An 18,662-nucleotide genomic window follows, 5' to 3' on the forward strand; every position below is an offset into this window, starting at 1 on the left:
TGAGTTGTCCTGTAATTAAGTTAATCAAACTTTATAGCTTTACAGCTCTTGACAGAGTAAAATCAAAGCGACCTTAACTCTAACTGTTTTTTTTCTCTCTCAAACACCTGAGTGAAACTAAATCCTCATTAAACACAATTTCAGAAGGTACCATGATCATATGTAGGCCGCGTGAAATGGGAAACCCCAAATAAGCTACTAAAAGCTTTTCAGAGGGGGCCCGATAACAATAAACATACAACAGATAATATACGAACCAAAAATTCAATTTACCTTAGACACAAAATAGACAAATACAGAATATAACAGAATACAGACACTTAACAAAATCAACAAATCCAGTCACAATAGACTCAACATAGACAAATACTACAACCAGACGATCCCAGCACAAATATAGCACTTACATAATAATCAACAATCACATCAGTCCCTCCAGGATTTTGCGATGTCGCAATCGCGCCAATTCACGCAAATTCAACCAATCACTGTGACTTTGGTGCAACTCGCAATTTTGACCAATCACTGCAACTTTTCCGCAAATTTGACCAATAATCGGAGTTTCCCACGACTTCAACCAATCCCAGCAGTCCCACGTGCCAGACTTTACGTCAGTATAATGTGACTCTGAGTGCCACTGACCAAGCGGGAGTGAGAGAGAGCTTATTTCCGATATGAAGACAAGACTCAAACATCTCACATTTACCAACAAAATGTACAGCGAAAGACCGTGCAAAACATTTCAGACCGTCCTGCCAACCTGTATACATTTTAACATCAATGTACGCTGTAACGATTTCCCACTATAAAGTCAGCAGCTGCTGTTTCAATCCTGTCGGCTGTCTGCAGCGGGCAGGGGCGGGGCTGCTGCTCATACAGTTCTCCCCGCTACTGACGTGCACACACACGGTGGATGCAGGAAAATCCGGTGATGAGATGACACAATGACCTAAACTGAGGACAGCTGCGCTCGTTATTGTAAGTGTAATGATAAGTTAAGTCCAATAAGTACTTTATCAAACCGTGTGTGTCCCAGGCCAGGTTAGGAAATTAACTAACAATGTAAAGATCAACAAGTCACTGAGAGAAATGTTCAAATTTGCAACTTTCACTGTCTCCCACAACTTCATTGCAACAAACATACAAAAGACATCGCAACTTTTATTGCAATTTTTTACAAAAGCTCCCGCGAATTCAGGCATTTTGGGCCGCAACAATCTCAAAAAAAGGCCGCAAAATCCTGGAGGGACTGTCATATGTTTATGAGCAATTTTAACTTGACACTTTCAAGTTTTCCTCCAACTTGTTCCAAATGTATCCCTCCTGTTGTCCTCGGGTTAAATCTGACCCATTTTCAAAAAGTTTCTATATCAGAAAATTTGAGTGTCTTTCAAACCAATTGTCAAAAATAAACATAATGGATGGTTCTATACAACCATTACTCTTCACAAGTCAAATAAATGATCAGTTCACTACTTCCATTGAATTTGAGTGTTGAATTTATTTATTTTTAAGAAGGTTGAAAAAAGTGACAAAAATGTTGGAAAAAGCTTCAAAAACATCGGAAAAAAACAACATAACCATTAAAAAAAAATCACAGAAAAAAGTTGTCAAAAACGTTGGGAAAAGTGTCAAAAACGTCAAAGAAATTGACAAAAACAAATCGGCAAAAGCAACAAAAGTGGCAAAAAGACGATCAAAATGTTGAAAAAAAAAGTTTAAATTAAAAAAAAACATGTACCCAGAGAAAGAAAATGTTGCATGGTCAACAGGAGGACAAGACAAGGGTTAAAGAAAGTACTCAGCCTAGATTCAAGCAGTCTAGCAGTAAGAGACCTCCACAAGTCCAATGCATACTGCATGGTTATTATAAAAGCTTTCTATCAGCCTGAAAACATGTTGTTAACCAGCATCAGAAATGACATTTCATCAATTAATTAACATACTATATAGCCTACATTTATATTTAATATTATCTTTGAGACGGATGCAATTACAGATTTTTACCATCTGGATGAAATGAGTTCTACTTATGTAACTTTTAGCTGCAGCTGTAGTTCCAATGAGACAACCTGTAGGGGGACCGAAGCGGGAAAAGTTACATAGTGTTGCTTTAAGTAAAATACAAGTAGCTCAGAATGATACTTACGTCCAGTAGTGGAGTAAATGTCCGTAGTTCCTCTCCACCGTGTAGTAATCACACTCCACCGATGTTGCTCGTTATGACGGCAACCAGCAGATGGAGACAAATCATTACACACTACTGAGAAGCTGTCACTCACACTACTAAATACTGTCATATACACTATTACAATGCTCTAACACACACTACTAAATGCTCTCATATACACTATTACCATGCTCTAACACACACTACTAAATACTGTCATATACACTATTACAATGCTCTAACACACACTACTAAATCTTCTCATATACACTATTACAATTCTCTAACACACACTACTAAATGCTCTCATATACACTATTACTTTGCTCTAACACACTACTAAATGCTCTCATGTACACTATTAACAGGGGCGCAGAGATAGGGACTCGAGTCTGAGACTCGGACTCGAGTCGCACTTAAGTCGCGCAAACAGCTGACTTCAGACTTGACTCTAACTCGACCCAAAAGACTTCAGACTTGACTCAGACTCGACCCAAAAGACTTCAGACTTGACTCAGACTCGACCCAAAAGACTTCAGACTCGAGCTTCGAGACTCGTCAACATGTTTTCATGCCATTATTGCTTTTTAAATCTAAATTTATTCATGTATTTTTATTTTCTTTTATTGGCGCATACACGTTGGGGAAACGTATGACGAGCCTCATGTCCCCTACCCTTTGCCATAATGTGCAACGTAACGCATGCGTTATGCCTTATGTACGCGCACTCACATAAAAATAAAAATACATTGACATGGCGACACCAAGTCCTCCCGGAGTTGGGCCTTTTGTCATTAGTTTTGCTTTCAATTACTTGGTAAACAGTGAGCTAACAGCTACATGCAAGGTGTGTGGCACCAAGATAAATGATGCCGGATCAACAACGTCGAACTTCATCAGGCATCTCAAAACGCACCCAAATAGGTCAGTCACTCACACGCTAATGTGAAAGAGACGTTACATTTAGCATATATATCGTCACAGGTAACAAGCTAACCATCGCAAAGTGTTGTGCTAATGCTGGGAACAGGCAAATTGTATCTTTATAGTTAGTAGTTGCTGAGGCTCAGACATCCATGGCGCACAGGAGACTGGACGCACGGATCCATCTCCCCAGGAACAAACGCTGTGTCTGGGGGGTAAACTCATGTGATGCGTAATTGATCCCGTGGATGATTTGTAGGCTATTACGTGAACAAGGTGTACCCGGTCCACCAAACACTGGGCCGTCTTGACTGTCTTAATTCTGCACATATTTCTGTTACTGTAGTCCTATTTACTATTTCATTATTTCATCCATGCGTGGCGCAGCGGATCCGTGCGCACTGTCACCTGCCGTGGAGACACTGGCCTCACTAACCTCTCCTCCTCTGAGTCGGGTCTCCCTTGCGCTGGACTCAGTTTCACTGAGCGTACTAACACTTAGAAAATAAATGGCATTACATCAGTGAGTTCAAACTGCTCATTGTGCGTAATTTGGACTGACACTGAGATGCATGTTGTTTGGTAACTGGTGTGGCGCTGCCACTATTCTCTTGAGTTCCACTTCGACATTAGACATTTTTTTGAGTGAAAGAGACATTACATTTAGCATATATCACCACAGGTAACAAGCTAACCATTGCAAAGTGTTGTGCTAATGCTGGGAACAGGCACATATGATGTGACAGATTTAGGTTAATATTTCACCAGGTCCGAGGACTAGAGGGATGTGTTAAATAGACCCCATAAAGTTATCCTACAACTGATTTTGATACTGTACTGTATGGATGGTAGCTGCAGGACATGCTTTGAATTTATAAGATTTAACAACACAGTGTTAGGGACAGATCAGATGGCCAGAGACTTGAGACTTGACTTAGACTCGTGGCAAAAGACTTGAGACTTGACTTTGACTTCCAAAAAATTCTAGGATTATCCCTTTAGGGGGGCTCAGCCCCTAATGAGAATGTGACATCGATACAGTGCTTTGCAAAATTGTTAACCCCCCTTCTAAATCAGTAATTTCATTAGCCGATAATCTTTGATCTACTGACCAACAATGTCAGCTAACTTTATTTGACACTATGATGGAACTAAACCTGACAGTAATAACGACCAGTTTGACACAATGTTCTAACATTCAGCAATTTTAGTTGCTTACGTTTCAATTTGGGTTCTAATCTGCACCATGAAATGACCAACTTCTTCTCTGGGGACTACCAACGTTAAACTTCACAACCATCTCCTGCTCTCCCTCTGACAGATTAGATTAGACTCAGCCAAAGGCTGGAGTCTGGACAACCTCCTCTGATTGGCTAACACTATGTTACTGTTAACCCTTTCCTTGACGGGGTTACTACTGCTGTACACAGGGAACATACATACTACTTCTGCTGTACACAGGGAACATACATACTACTTCTGCTGTACACAGGGAACATACTACTACTGCTGCCGTACACAGGGAACATACTACTACTACTGCTGTACACGGGAACATACTACTACAACTGCTGTACACAGGGAACATACTACTACTACTGCTGTACACGGGAACATACTACTACTACTGCTGTACACAGGGAACATACTACTACTACTGCTGTACACGGGAACATACTACTACTACTGCTGTACACAGGGAACATACTACTACTACTGCTGTACACGGGAACATACTACTACTTCTGCTGTACACAGGGAACATACTACTACTGCTGCCGTACACAGGGAACATACTACTACTACTGCTGTACACGGGAACATACTACTACTACTGCTGTACACGGGAACATACTACTACTACTGCTGTACATAGGGAACATACTACTACTACTACTGGGTTACAGGTACGTAGCATCGGACACAGACCCACAGGACATTGAACCTGTTTCAAGCCCTTTGAACCTGTAATTGTTTGTCCTCTGTCACTAACAGACAAGTTCGCAAACTCACTTGAAACACCAAAATTGATTAGAAAAAAAAGTTTTATGTTATTTTTTTTGGGGGGGCTGAGATCAAATTTAGGGGGGCTTGATCCCCCTGCAAAAAAGGGTCTAAGATCGCCCGTGACTACTAAAAATTATTTTAACACACACTACTTGGGTGGTGTACTGTGGTGTACTACTTGACGGTGGCAGAGAGGAGGACACTGGACAAACTGCTGGACATTACTGACAATGCCAGCCACCCCCTGCACACCGTCATCAGCAACCAGAGGAGCCTGTTCAGTAGAAGGCTGCTCCTTCCCAATTGTAGGACCAACAGACACAAGAACTCCTTTGTCCCTCATGCCATCATACTCTATAACTCCTCACTCGGGGGGAGGAGGAAATAGGGTAAAGAGGACAAAACAGAACAGGAAGGAAGGGAAGGAGTGGTCGCCACTCACTCATTCACTGTGCAATTACTTATTCATCTACTCACATACATACCTGGACACTCTAACTGCTCTTAACTGCTAATTTATTCACTGTATAATAACACAATGCCATACACAGTCCTATATATATTTATCTTTATTTATCTGTAGTTAATTGTTTTTTACTGTTTGTTTACTTTTTGTTTACTTCCTATATTTAGCTAAAAGGTTATTGTTTTTCTTATTCTTGTACTGTATTTTCCACACTGTATTTTTTTATACCTCTTTATTTTCTATACAAGTGTTTTGTAAGCTGCTGAAATCTGCTGCTGGAAATCTAATTTCCTTGCGGGAGTCATCCCAAAAGGATCAATAAAGAGCAGTCTAAGTCTACTTAAACACTGTGAAGAAGTGATAGAAAACTCTGCTCATTTCTCTGTGACGGAGCTGTTTCATTGAGGAAAGTTGAAAGGACAGAGACTGACTGACTCTAAACATGAACACTGTACCTTGTGGTGTTTCAGGAGGAAAAGTGTTGATGCAATAAAACACCTTTTATGTCTTTATTTTTATATATATTGTAACTTTATTATTGTTTTAGTTTTGCTGTGTTCCCTTATTTCAAGGTTCAGTATCTGTCATGTGCACAACAATAACAGAGATTGTTGTTCAGCTCAAACAATGCTCATTAAATAACTAAAAGTTTATTTGATTTAAGTTGAATCCTGTAGAGCATTTTGTTAACTTCCTGTTTTTAAAAAGTAAACTATTCAGTGGAGGTTTTACTAAAAGTTTTGTTCAATCAGAACTCCATTTAAAGCTTCTGTAAAACATTATGAATTGTAATCCTTCTTCTCACTTTCTGCACAGGAAGATGGGCGTCTGGCATTCTGCAGTGGATGAATAAGTCATTCAAAGTGAAGCGTGGTGATAAATCCTTAGCTGTACGTTATGACAAGATGTAGAAACACACAGGCTGCAGAGAGAAGAACAACAGTCATCGGTAAGTTTCCTCTTCAGGTTTGAGAGCCGGGCGTCTCTCAGTTTAGTCAAATCTAATTCAGATGAACTCATCAAACAGTTGCTGAGTTCTGCTCCGTAATCAGAGCTGTCACTTTCTGACATCCTCACAAACATGTTCAAACTAAATGACTCATAAAGACTCTTAATAAGAAGTGTGTGTAAAGTACTGACACAGTACTTCATATCACAGGGGCGGAGCAAGATGTTGTAAACATCCGGGGCTCACTCTAAATCTATTTCTCCCAAGGAGATTGTTATCCCATTTACCGGAGCTATTTGCATTACATTTCAAGACATTTCAGATAATAGAATGACAAAACATCTGTACGTCATTTGGCAAAAACATGATAGTTTCCATGGAAATATCTAATTGTTCTTCAATTGTCTTTATCATTCTGAAACCAGAACACTATAGATTATACACTATTGAAACACGCTCACTTTTGTATTACTATTAAAATTCTTTTAACATACAACTTAAACGCCCTTATATACACTATTGAAATGGTCTCATACACACTACTAAACGCTCTAATATACACTATTGAAATGGTCTAACACACACTACTTAAACGCTGTGAACAAGTGATAGAAAACTCTGCTCTTTTCTCTGTGACGGAGCAGTTTTAGTGAGGAAAGTAGAAAGGACAGAGACTGACTGACTCTAAACATGAACACTGTACCTTGTGGTGTTTCAGGAGAAAAAGTGCCTCAGTTATACTCTCATATCAGTTTCACATTTTCTCCGTCAGCTTTGTATGAAACCCTGGAATGAAGACAGGAAGAAAATACTTTGTTCATGTTAGTTTATTCATCATGTAAAGCTTCAGTTTGTTCACACATCCCATCAGTAAAGTCTGTTCAAAGACTATTGTTCAATGATTTCATGAACACGTTCACTTCATCCACACAGAACCAGAATTTCAGCTATGTAAAAGAGAAGAATGAGTTATTGATTATCATTATGATAACAACATTTGGTCCGCCAAACAAAGCATGCATGCAGTGGAAGAGAAACTAAATACACTTTTAGTTTGATTTGATTTCTGTGTCACGCCAAACATTTGGCCCGTCCCACATGGGATTACAAGACACCGCTATTTAACAGACATCTTCCTGTCCCGCAGATACATAACGTGGAGAAATACATGAATAACAAACAACAACTAATATCTACACATCATCTCGGGAAAGATGTCTTTTAACATATCGTCCTTGTTTCAACAATCAAAGGTAAAATAACAGATCTCAACTGAGCACATTGAGAGCTTCTGGGGCTCCCTGAATGATTTTCTCAACAAACAAAAAACATCTCATCACTTCTAAAACGTCAACACAAGCAAATAAAACGTCAAACAAATTTACAAAAACGTTTAGAAAAGCAAATAAATGTCAAAAAAAGTGACAAAAAATGTTGATAAAAGCAAAAACAAATAAGAAAAAGCAACAAAAATGTGTAAACACATGAAAATGTCTAAAAACATAGAATGTCACAACAATCAGCTCTCAGCAACAAACATAGACACTAAATAAGTCGAAGAGTTAAAACACAGAATTTAACCCTTAAATGACTTCTGTCTATTTCAGGTTACACAACTCAGCAGAGTCTCCATACCAACCAAGCCTTAGTCCAGCATAGAGTGGCTGAGTGAATGTGGTCTGGACTCTGTGGAGGAGAGTCATGGTTTCAGAGACGCTGTAGAAGGACAGAATACCTGCACTGTGATCCAGGTACACTCCTACTCTGGAGGACTCAGGACCTGAGACGCGAGTTCGGACATTGTTGGACCAAAATGTATAACTGTTGTTGCAACAATCTAACGCCCAAGATTTGTCATTGTATCCAAATCCACATTCAATCAACCCCACTGCTCTGCTGATATTCTTGTATGCGACTGCTACATAAACTCCTCCTCTCCTCTCCACCTCCCAGTAATAACGTGCAGTCAGACTCTCTCTACTCAGGACCTGAAAATATCCAGTAAATCTGTCTGGGTGACTAGAATAAGACTGTTGTTGTCTCATTACTGTTGCTATCCTGTTCCCCTCAGATAATAATAGCTGTGTGTTTGCTGTGTTTGGATCCAGTGTGATTTCACGTGAATATTTTAAGAATCCAGCTCTGGTCTTGGGCTCTGGTTGTGACAGTAAAACGTCCACTTCAGTCCCTGTCAGTGAGACGTTTGTCCACTTCTCTCTCAGAACGCCCTGTAGTTTATCTCTGACTTCTGACACGACCGCTGTCACGTCCTCAAAGCAGCTCAGAGGACGGATATGGGTGCTGGATGTTGATTGGCTGAGTGGTGGCAGTGAGGGGTAGTTGTGTAGAAACTGGTTGTGATCCTCTGTGTGTGAGAGCTTCTTCAGCTCAGCGTCTTTCCTCTTCAGCTCAGTGATCTCCTGCTCCAGCTTCTCCTGAAGCTCTTTGACTCGACTCACTTCTCTTTTCTGCTGGGATCTGACCTGCTGCTTCACATCAGAGCTTCTTTTCTCCAGGAGACGGATCAGCTCAGTGAAGATCTTCTCGCTGTCCTCCACTGCTTTATCAGCAGAGAGATTGATGGCCTCTGCCTGCTGTTGAAGCAGCTTCACATCTTTCTCTCTGTCCTGGATACGCCGTTGGATGTTTTGTCGACTCCCTTCGAGTTTTTTCTGCCTCTCAGTCTTTTCTGCTGCAGCGGAGACTGTGTCGTGGCCTTTATGTTCATCTGCAGAGCAAAGATAACAGATAAGCTGCTGATCAGTGCGGCAGAACATCTTCATCACCTCATCATGACGAGAGCAGACGTTCTCCTGGAGCTTCTTGGACGGCTCCACCAGCTTGTGTTTCTTGAATGTCTCTGATTCAAAATGAGGCTGAAGATGTTTTTCACAGTAAGAAGCCAGACATTGCAGACAGGACTTGTGTGCTTTGAGTTTTCTTCCAGTGCAGACATCACAGGCCACATCTTCAGCTCCAGCATAGCAGTGATCAGCAGGAGCAGCTTGGAGTCCAGTCTTCTTCAGCTCCTCTACTAAAACTGCTAACATGGTGTTTTTCAGCAGGACAGGCCTCGGTGTGAACGTCTTCCTGCACTGAGGACAGCTGTAGATGTACTTACGATCCTCTCCATCCCAGTGGCTTTTAATACAGTTCATGTAGTAGCTGTGTCCACAGGGAGTAGTCACCGGATCCTTCAGGAGATCCAGACAGATGGAACAAGAGAAGGTTTCCTGGTCCAGCTGAACTCCTTTCTGCGCCATTTCACCTCTCAGTGATGACTGACTGACTGTGACTTACAGTATGTGTGACTGTCTTATCAAGGGATCCAGGTTCAAGGTTCAGCTTTATTGTCATTATACAATACAGGGAGGGGTTATCAAGCTTTGAGTCTTGCCAGGATGAGGAGTGGCACCTTGAGTTTGAACTTTGTTTCCTCATTTTAAATGACACCTCAGTTAAAACGTCCTCTACATCAGAAAACATGACATTTCTAGTTGTAAAATACTTCTTGGCTCCTCAGGTTTTGTTGATGTCTCCATACGTCTCTGACTCTTACTCAAAGTCTCTTAAATTTTCCTTTTACTGGTTTAAAATCAACTGAAAGTTAGCATAGTAAACTTTCATAAAACCCTTAAATTGTTGTGTAATACTCTCACAATCCTAGAATGTGTGTAAAAGGTGTCAGAGATAAGTACTCTGAATACAGGTGCATAACAAGATGCCATTAATCCCCTTTGTTATTTTCTCTGTAGACCACGGAGTTTAAAATTTAAATTTTTTTTCAAGTTGAATAGTGGTCGTCTCGTTTCCCCCTAGCGCCTGTGAGCGGAAAAAACACCCTTGTGTTAGGAAAAAAACCTAAAACAACTCTTTTCTCTCTCTGTTAAATTAAACTGTTTGCATAGTAAGAAACCAAAACACAACTCTCGTTCCTCGGCTTATAGCTCATTGGATGGGGCCGATGCCAGCTCCATGGGTTCCATCATTCGCGCAGCGCTGGCTCGCTTATAGCTGGATATGGGGCACCCCGAATCAGTGCAGGCTAGTGCTTTCTTCAGGCGCACTCCAGCCCCTTTAATGTTCCTCCCTCTGACGAATATCTCAAGGAGCTACACGTGTGTTGGAGGGATACTTAAGCTCTCTCCCATCCTACATCTGATGCCAGAACTCTGGCAGCCATGCAGGATGCGGCAAAATTCGGCCTGGATCGCATACCGGCTGTTCAGCCTACTGTTGCTTCCCTCATAGTTTCCCCTGACAAGGCTCTGAGGCTGGATGCCAGGTGCTCTCGACCCCAGTGTCGGGTCACCGACGACCTTCTTTGTAAGGCGTATGATACTGCGGCACGTATGGGCCGCATTGGTAACTCCCTCTCTCACCACATATTTGCCCTCTCGGCTCCCCTGTAGCAGGCAGCATTTGATGCTTCCTTCACCAGCCTCAGTGATGCTTCTCTGCAGGCTTTTGCTCTAATGTCTAGGGAACTTGGGCGCCTAATGTCCACTTTGGTTACCACTGTCTGAGACGTGTAGGCAGACCCTCCTTACTGTTCCAGGGGAGCCCGGGGGGGTCTAGCCCCCTCCTGGTCGGCCAAGGGGGGCCTCAGCTCCTCAATGAGAGACCAGTTCGCTACCGTCGCAAACCTAATCGCTTGCCCTCTCCGCAACCTCAGGCTGTGAAGCCCATGCTTTGGATCCTTGGGTGGTTTCCACCTTCGCCCAGGGGTACAAGCTTCAGTTCTGACGCCGGCCCCCATCCTTCAGCCAGGTCAAAATGACCATCATCTGCGACCCGGCAAAGACTCTAGCCCTGGAACAGGAGTTGTCCTCCCTCCTGACCAAGGGTGCAATAGAACCGGTGGACCCCCTGTCTCAGCCCGGGGGGTTCTACTCAATTTATTTTCTGGTCCAGAACAAATGTGGTGGGCTTCGCCCTGTTCTGGATCTAAGGGGCCTCAACAAATTTTTAAAAGAGTTGCCGTTCCACATGTTGAGCACAGCAGATGTTCTTTGTGCTGTTGCCAAAGAGGACTGGTTCACATACATCGATTTGACGAATGCTTATTTTCATGTTCCTATTGTGCCTCACCACAGGCAGTTTCTCCGTTTTGCCTTCCAGGGCAGTCATTATCAGTTCAGGGTCCTCCCATTCGGACTCTCCCTCTCTCCACGGGTATTCACCAGGTGCGTGGCGGCAGCCCTCTCACTCCTGCAGTCGCAGGGCATGAAGATCCTGCTGTATCTAGACGACTGGTTGATATGTACGCCGTCCAGGCTTCAGGCGGCCCAGGACACGTCTCGTCTTCTTTCACATGTGGCCCAACTGGGTCTCACGGTGAACCTCAAGAAGAGTTCTCTGAATCCTTCTCAGCGCATAAGCTTCATCGGTGTGGCTCTGAATAGTGTCACTATGAAGGTCTGTCCATCACTTCAGCGTATAAATGACATCCTCCGCCTCCTTCCTCAGGATGTTACCCTACGGCCAGTTTCGTCGCCTCAGGAAGATCAAGGTGTCGCAGCAGTGCCTGATGGCTCTGTCCCGATGGGGGGAGAGTTCGTATCTGTCGGAAGGTGTGCCCATGGGCTCTGTTGCCTTTCGACGAGAGATTGTCACGACAGACAGGGTGCCTTTTAGGGTGGGGCGCAGTGTGGCAAAACAGGACAGCTCAGGGCCTGTGGTCTGCTCACGAGACCCTCGAGCACATCAACGTGTTGGAGCTACGGTCTGTGCACCTGGCTCTGCAGCATTTCCTGCCATACCTGAGGGGAAGGCACGTGCTCGTCAGGTTGGACAACACCTCGACAGTCTTTCACATAAACCACCAGGGGGGCACTAGATCCACACAGTTACTGCGGGTGTCCCAGACCCTTCTGACATGGGCTGCCCCCCGCCTCACCAGCCTTCGGGCAATGTTTTTACCTGAGGAGCGGAACCAGGTCGCGGACTTCCTCTCTTGTCAAGAGCCTCCACCGGGGGATTGGCTGTTCGGCAGGGTGGAGGTAGATCTTTTCACCTCAGAGATGTCAACCCATTGCCCCCTATGGTTTTCTCTGATGGAGAGGAAAAGCCCTCTTGGCCAGGATGCTCTGGCTCATGTGTGGCCGGTGGGCCTTCTCTATGCCTTTCCACCGTTTCCTCTGATCTTGCCGACGCTTCTCAGAGTGCTTCATTGGGGCCGCAGGCTTCTTCTGGTGGCCCCCTTCTGGCCAGCCAGGACTTTGTTCTCCTTGCTTCACAGTCTCTGCTGCAAGGCACCCTGGCGCCTCCCTGGCAGGAAAGACCTCCTGTCTCAGCTGGTGGGTCGGATTTGGCATCCCGAACCCCCTCCCGCCTTCAGCTAAGGGTTTGGCTACTGAAGGGCCCAACCCACTGTTGACAGATTGCGTAGAGCCTGTCAGTAATACTATCCTGAATGCCAGAGCACGGTCTACCTGTCTGCCGAACGGGAACAGGTGGAAACTTTTTTCCGAGTGGTGTACGGCTAATTATGACCCAGTGCATTGTTCTGTGCCTGCCATCCTTGAGTTTCGTTAGATCCTCCTGGACGGTGGTCGGTCTCCATCTACCTTCTAGAGTCTATGTGGCTGCTATTTCGTCGTAGCATGTTGCAGTTGACAATAACACTGTGGGGTGCCACAGGCTTGTATCCCACTTCTTAAAAGGGGCTCTGAGGTTGCGTCCCACGAGCGCCCCAAGGGCTCCTACATGGGACCTGCCCCTGGTGCTGGACACCCTGTGCTCGCCTCCCTTTGAATCCTTGGCACAGGCGGAGCTAAGGTGGTTATCGGCCAAGGCTGCGTTTCTTCTTGCCATCACTTCCGCAAAACGTGTTGGCGAGCTGCATGCCTTGTCCGTGAGTGATTCCTGTTTAAGGTGGAACTCGGATGGCTCAGGTGTCACTTTGTGGCCTAATACCGCGTTCCTCCCTAAAGTGCTGCCCCGTAAGCTGCTTCCCCGTAACTCTGTTGATATGAGTCATCCAGTGTTAAGCACTGCCTCTGGCGGTCAGTGAGGATGAAATAGAACGAAAGTTACGAATGTAACTACGGTTCTATGAATCCTGGATGACCGCCAGAGTTCTTGGTCACTCAGAATCTTGCGAACCCGCGAGAAGATTCTGTAGGAATGAGCTCGGGGTTGACACCGGAACTTAATACCTTGGCTAGGGCCCCCCCGAGGTCACAGGTGACTTTGTTGATATAAATACTCAACCTGCGCAAGCGCGATACGGTATATATTCAGTGTTAAGCACTGCCTCTGGCGGTCATCCAAGATTCATAGAACCATAGTTACATTCGTAACTTTTGTTTGACAGCCAGGCTGGGTTGCCAGATATACCTGTAAAAACGTAAGCCCAGCGCGCTACAGCTGTAACGTTAGTACAGCCATGAAAGCAGCAAACAAGATCTTGAATCTCGAATCTAGAATAGGCTTCTGAGCACTTTGACTTGGAGCCATTCCTAGCCAATCCAACTCTTGACCAAATTCATGTGTGTAGAAAGGATGCTTTAGTTAATGTAGCGAGTCACCTCCAGATTCCGGTAACTAAAACCACACTAAAAAGAGATCTTAAACAGTTAGTTATTGCTAACTTGGCGGAGAGAGGGTTGATTGAGTATGTGTTGATTCACAAAACTACTTTTGCTCCCTTACCTGACAGACCATGTCGAGTCCCTGTTTCGCATCCCTCTGTCCACAAAACGCCAGGTGCGGAAAAAGAGGAGGAAATGTTACTACGGTCATCTGGGCGGTCATGTTATTGCTGCCTGTCCAGCCTTGAAACGTAAAGAACGTTTTTACCAGCCTAAGGGCATTGGCCTGATTAAAACTGACCACAAAAACAAACTGAGATTGGCAAATGCGAAGAGTTGGATGCTTGTTTCAAACCATTTGTTTGTGACGCACGTATTTCACTCAACGGCATGCCTGCAGATCAGCGCTCCGTCCGGGTGCTGAGGGACACCACATGTTCCCAGTCTGTAATTTAGGCGTCATCATTGCCCTTTTCTGAACAATCAGATATCTAATTTAAATATTTCATCATCATCATCATCAATAAAACACATTTGAAAGAAACTTAGGTTTACGTTTCGGTGATTTTTATTCTTAATAAATGAAAACAATAAATATTTAACACGCTCACATTTTATAGTTTTAATTTGAGACTTGGGGAGGCGCCGGAGAAAATGTTTGTGACAAGAAAAAATAAAAGACTCTAGATTAAATTATTACAAAATATATAAACGTGTAAAATTCTTTTTTTGGTTCTTATATTCACAGCAGGTTTCATCCTTTTAACAGACAGAATATACAAACAGATACTTATATTCACATTAAACAAAAGTTAAACAAGTTTCTGAAAACCTCTTCAGCTTGGACGTAGTAATAGTAGCTATTATTTTCTGAAATTATTTTGACTTTTTTTCTTAAAATATTTTGACTTTTTTTCTCAAATTCTTTCGACTTTTTCTCTCAAATTCTTTCGACTTTTTCTCTCCAATTATTTCGATTTATTTTCTCAAATTATTTGACTTTTTTTCTCAAATTATTTCGACTTTTTTCCTCAAATTATTTCGACTTTTTTTGTTCCTGTCAAATAAAAGTAGTTTTATTCTTTACTTTATGTTGCACAGAGTCAGATGAGAAGATTTAAATCAGTTCTCGTCACATTAAATCAGAGATTAAAGCTTCTCTGACAAGATGCGTGAGTTCATTTCGGGATAAAATATTTCCTGAGAAAAATTAAAAAAGGTGTTTTTGTGCAGAACGAGTGAAGAAACTCTCCGTAGTAACACAGCATATTACTAAATGTTTTAAGAAAAAAAAGTCTAAATATTTTGAGAAAAAAAGTCCAAATATTTTGAGAAAAGTCAAGAAAAAAGTCAAAATATTTTCAGAAAAAAAGTCAAAATATTTTGAGAAAAAAGTCTAGAAAAAAGTCAAAATATTTTCAGAAAAAAAGTCAAAATATTTTCAGAAAAGAAATCCGTAATAGCTACTATCACTACGTCTGAGCTGAAAAGGTGAAGAGGTTTTCATCGGTACGGCAGAAGGCAGTTTGAGGAAAATAACAGAAGTTTAAATCCAAAATCTGGACCCAGAGTTGCTCTGTAGTTCTAACGTTTTAATTTACAGACTAAAAACTTTTCTAACCTTTTAGACTTACAGTAAATAAAGAGAGCAAACCTGCACTTTTCATTATGTCTCCATAGTTATATTGTGATGTATCATTAGATAAAGATAGATAGATGGATAGATAGATAGATAGATAGATGGATAGATGGATGGATGGATGGATGGATAGATGGATGAATAGATAGATAGATAGATGGATAGATGGATAGATGGATGGATAGATAGATAGATAGATAGATAGATAGATAGATAGATAGATAGATATTTTATTGATCCCCGAGGGGAAATTCAAGGTCCCAGCAGCTTAAAGACATCACACACAACATACACATACATCATAAACAGGATGATAAAATAACAAATCCACATGAATAATATTGACAATAAAAGAAAAGATACTAAATAACTAGAGGATTGTCTGGCAATATACTGATTATGGCAGAGTTGCTGTATCGTGATATTATCTGTATCGTGAGCCGCGTATCGTATCGTGATTCCCACCCGGGATTATGAGACGAGTTCTTGACGTTACATGGGGACCCCCTCCATCGATTGGTTGATTTTGTTGCCGTCCTCTGGACCGAGCAGAGTCCATGTAGTCTCAAACACCACTGGAGCATTAAAAACTTAAGAAATATCCCTTTAAAGTTCCTTTAGAACAGATCCAAAATGTGAAATTAATGCGCGAGTTTTGTCACTTTTCCGACGTTTTGTTATTGCTTTTTCCAACGTATTAGTTGTTTTTTTTAAAACGTTGCTTTGTAAATCCCGTGTTAATAAGAGAAATAAAAACTGGAACAATATCTATACCGTATTTTCCGGACTATAAGTCGCACTTTTTTTCATACTTTGGCTGGTCCTGCGACTTATAGTCAGGTGCGACTTATATATCAAAATATATATAATTTCACGTTTTTAAATGTTATTTCATGCTGAAAACATTACCATCTGAAGCCGCCAGAGGGCGCTCTAGGCTTCTGACAACTATATGCTGCTCCTAAAGACAACTGAGAAAGAAAAGAAACTGCAGGTGACTGCAGGTAGTAAAATACGCAGCCGAAAACGGTAATCGAGCAGCAGAAAGAAAGTTTGGAGTGAGAGAGAAACTTGTGAGGGACTGGCGAAAAGGTGACTCTCACTGCAATGAAGGAAACAAAGAAAGCTAGTCGCGCGCTGAAAGCAAGATGGCCAGAGCTGGAGGAACGAGTCCACAGATGTAGATGCACGTCAACGGTGCAGTTACGTCTCCACGGCCTGGTAGTTGTTCTGTATTCTGTTGTATAGTTGAATAACTGTTAATGTGTTACGTTAACATACCGGACACCTACCGTATTCAGCCCCTTGTTCTGTGTGCTACTGTGTAGTTGAATAACTGTTAATGTGTTACGTTAACATACCGGACACCTACCGTATTCAGCCCCTTGTTCTGTGTGCTACTGTGTAGTTGAATAACTTACCTTTCCAGATTAAATGTCTGTTCTTGATCTTGGATTTTGTGAAATAAATTTCTAAATAAATGCGACTTATAGTCCAGTGCGACTTATATATGTTTTTTTCCTCTTCATGACGCATCTTTTGACTGATGCGACTTATACTCCGGAGCGACTTATAGTCCGGAAAATACGGTATATATAAATATTTTGATGGGATCATAGTAGCGCCCCTAGCACTCCCATTCAAAAGGCCATTTGACCGAAAACGAAAATACGGTAACAATCTTAAAAGTGGCGCTTCTGGGGCGACCTCTAGCTCACCCAGTAAGAGCGTGCGACCCATGTTGGCTGAGTCCTTTGCAGCGGCCCAGGTTCGAATCCGACCTGCGGCCCTTTGCTGCGTGTCATCCCCTATCTTTCTCCCCACTTTCCTGTCTATCTATGGTCACTATCTAATAATCCCAAAAAAATAATAATAAAAAAAAAAAAGAAGTTGTGCTTCCGTCCTAATTATGCTTTTGAACGAAAATTTGACTCGGGTACATTCAGAAAAAGACCCTAGGTTGCATTTTGGCGAGAGTTACGCTTTAACAAGAGCAATAAAAACTACAACAATATCCCTTTAAAGTACATTTAGAGCAGATAAGAAAATGTGCGATTAATGGCGAGTTAACTACGGTCAATCGTGCACGTTCAGCGTAGGACTATGAGCCGCGTTGTTACTCCACCTTCACGTCGGGCCCCGCGGCGTCCTCGGGGCTGCTCAGAGACGGAACGCTCTCCATCGATTGGTTGGTTTTGCCGCCGTCCTCTGAACTGACCAGAGAAATCTTTTTGAGTCCCGTTTTCTTTTGGCGCCACACGTGGATTCCTACGAGTATCAGGACGCAGACGCAGGCCGCCAGCAGGAGGGAAACGACCACCAGCTCGCTGTAGAAGCTCTTCTCTCTGACGGGGAGGTGTTTGCCAGGCAGCTCCTCCCCTGACCAGGCGTCTCTTACGGGAGTCACCTTGAACTCCTTCTTCAACCCAGAATCTGCTTTGACGGCGACGACGGTCTCGTCTATTAAATCGGTCGGGGATGCATCGCTCCAATTGGTCGTCCCCGGCACACCTGAGAAAGAGTACAAAAATATTGATTTTGAATTTGACAAATTCAGATTCAAAATGTTGATTAATCAGAAATGATCTCATCATCATCATCATCATCATCATCATCAAAAAAGTCAAAATATTTTGAGAGAAAAAGTGAGTCGTGTATGGCTGCAGCCTGGAGACCTCCCGTCTCATGCCTCCCGTCTATAGACTATATATTAAATGAATATTATTATTATTAATATAATATATTAATAATATACAATCTATGCTCCCGTCTCATGCCCTCCCGGCTGGTGCCGTCCCAGAGCTTTGGCTTTTCAAAATAAAAGCTGGCGTCTGGTCCCTATGTCTTCGTACTTTGGTGTTTTGGATGTTTGTGAACTAAACAGTACGGCAATCATGCTTATGAATACAATTATTTTTTCAGCAGATGTCTTAGTTACAACACGATGGAGTTAGCAGAGCAGTTTTGTGTTT

General features: G+C 42.6%; 2 protein-coding genes and 1 pseudogene across 2 annotated transcripts in view; 1 reads left to right on the top strand and 2 right to left on the bottom strand.

Annotated features, from left to right (window-relative positions):
- Positions 1-7,578: 7,578 nt before the first annotated feature.
- On the bottom strand, positions 7,579-9,794 carry LOC116056227 (tripartite motif-containing protein 16-like). The gene has a single exon (XM_031308376.2). It carries the CDS (start codon positions 9,777-9,779, stop codon positions 8,115-8,117), a length of 1,665 nt encoding a protein of 554 aa, XP_031164236.1. The 5' UTR covers positions 9,780-9,794; the 3' UTR covers positions 7,579-8,114.
- Positions 9,795-10,697: 903 nt separating this feature from the next.
- LOC118496100 lies at positions 10,698-12,860 on the top strand (annotated as a pseudogene).
- A 4,815-nt stretch (positions 12,861-17,675) lies between these two features.
- The window catches only part of LOC116056206 (semaphorin-4A-like), a 35,343-nt gene continuing 34,356 nt past the window's right edge, over positions 17,676-18,662 (bottom strand). Inside the window, exons 15-16 of the mRNA XM_036005797.1 lie at positions 18,097-18,201; positions 17,676-18,051 (exon numbers count right to left, since the gene is read on the bottom strand). Of these exons, the coding sequence (XP_035861690.1) occupies positions 17,807-18,051; positions 18,097-18,201 (350 nt within the window). The 3' untranslated portion in view covers positions 17,676-17,806. The remainder of the gene's footprint in view (positions 18,052-18,096; positions 18,202-18,662) is intronic.

The sequence above is a fragment of the Sander lucioperca genome, chromosome 10, assembly GCF_008315115.2.
Source record: "Sander lucioperca isolate FBNREF2018 chromosome 10, SLUC_FBN_1.2, whole genome shotgun sequence".
In the NCBI taxonomy this organism is placed as follows: Eukaryota; Metazoa; Chordata; class Actinopteri; order Perciformes; family Percidae; genus Sander; species Sander lucioperca.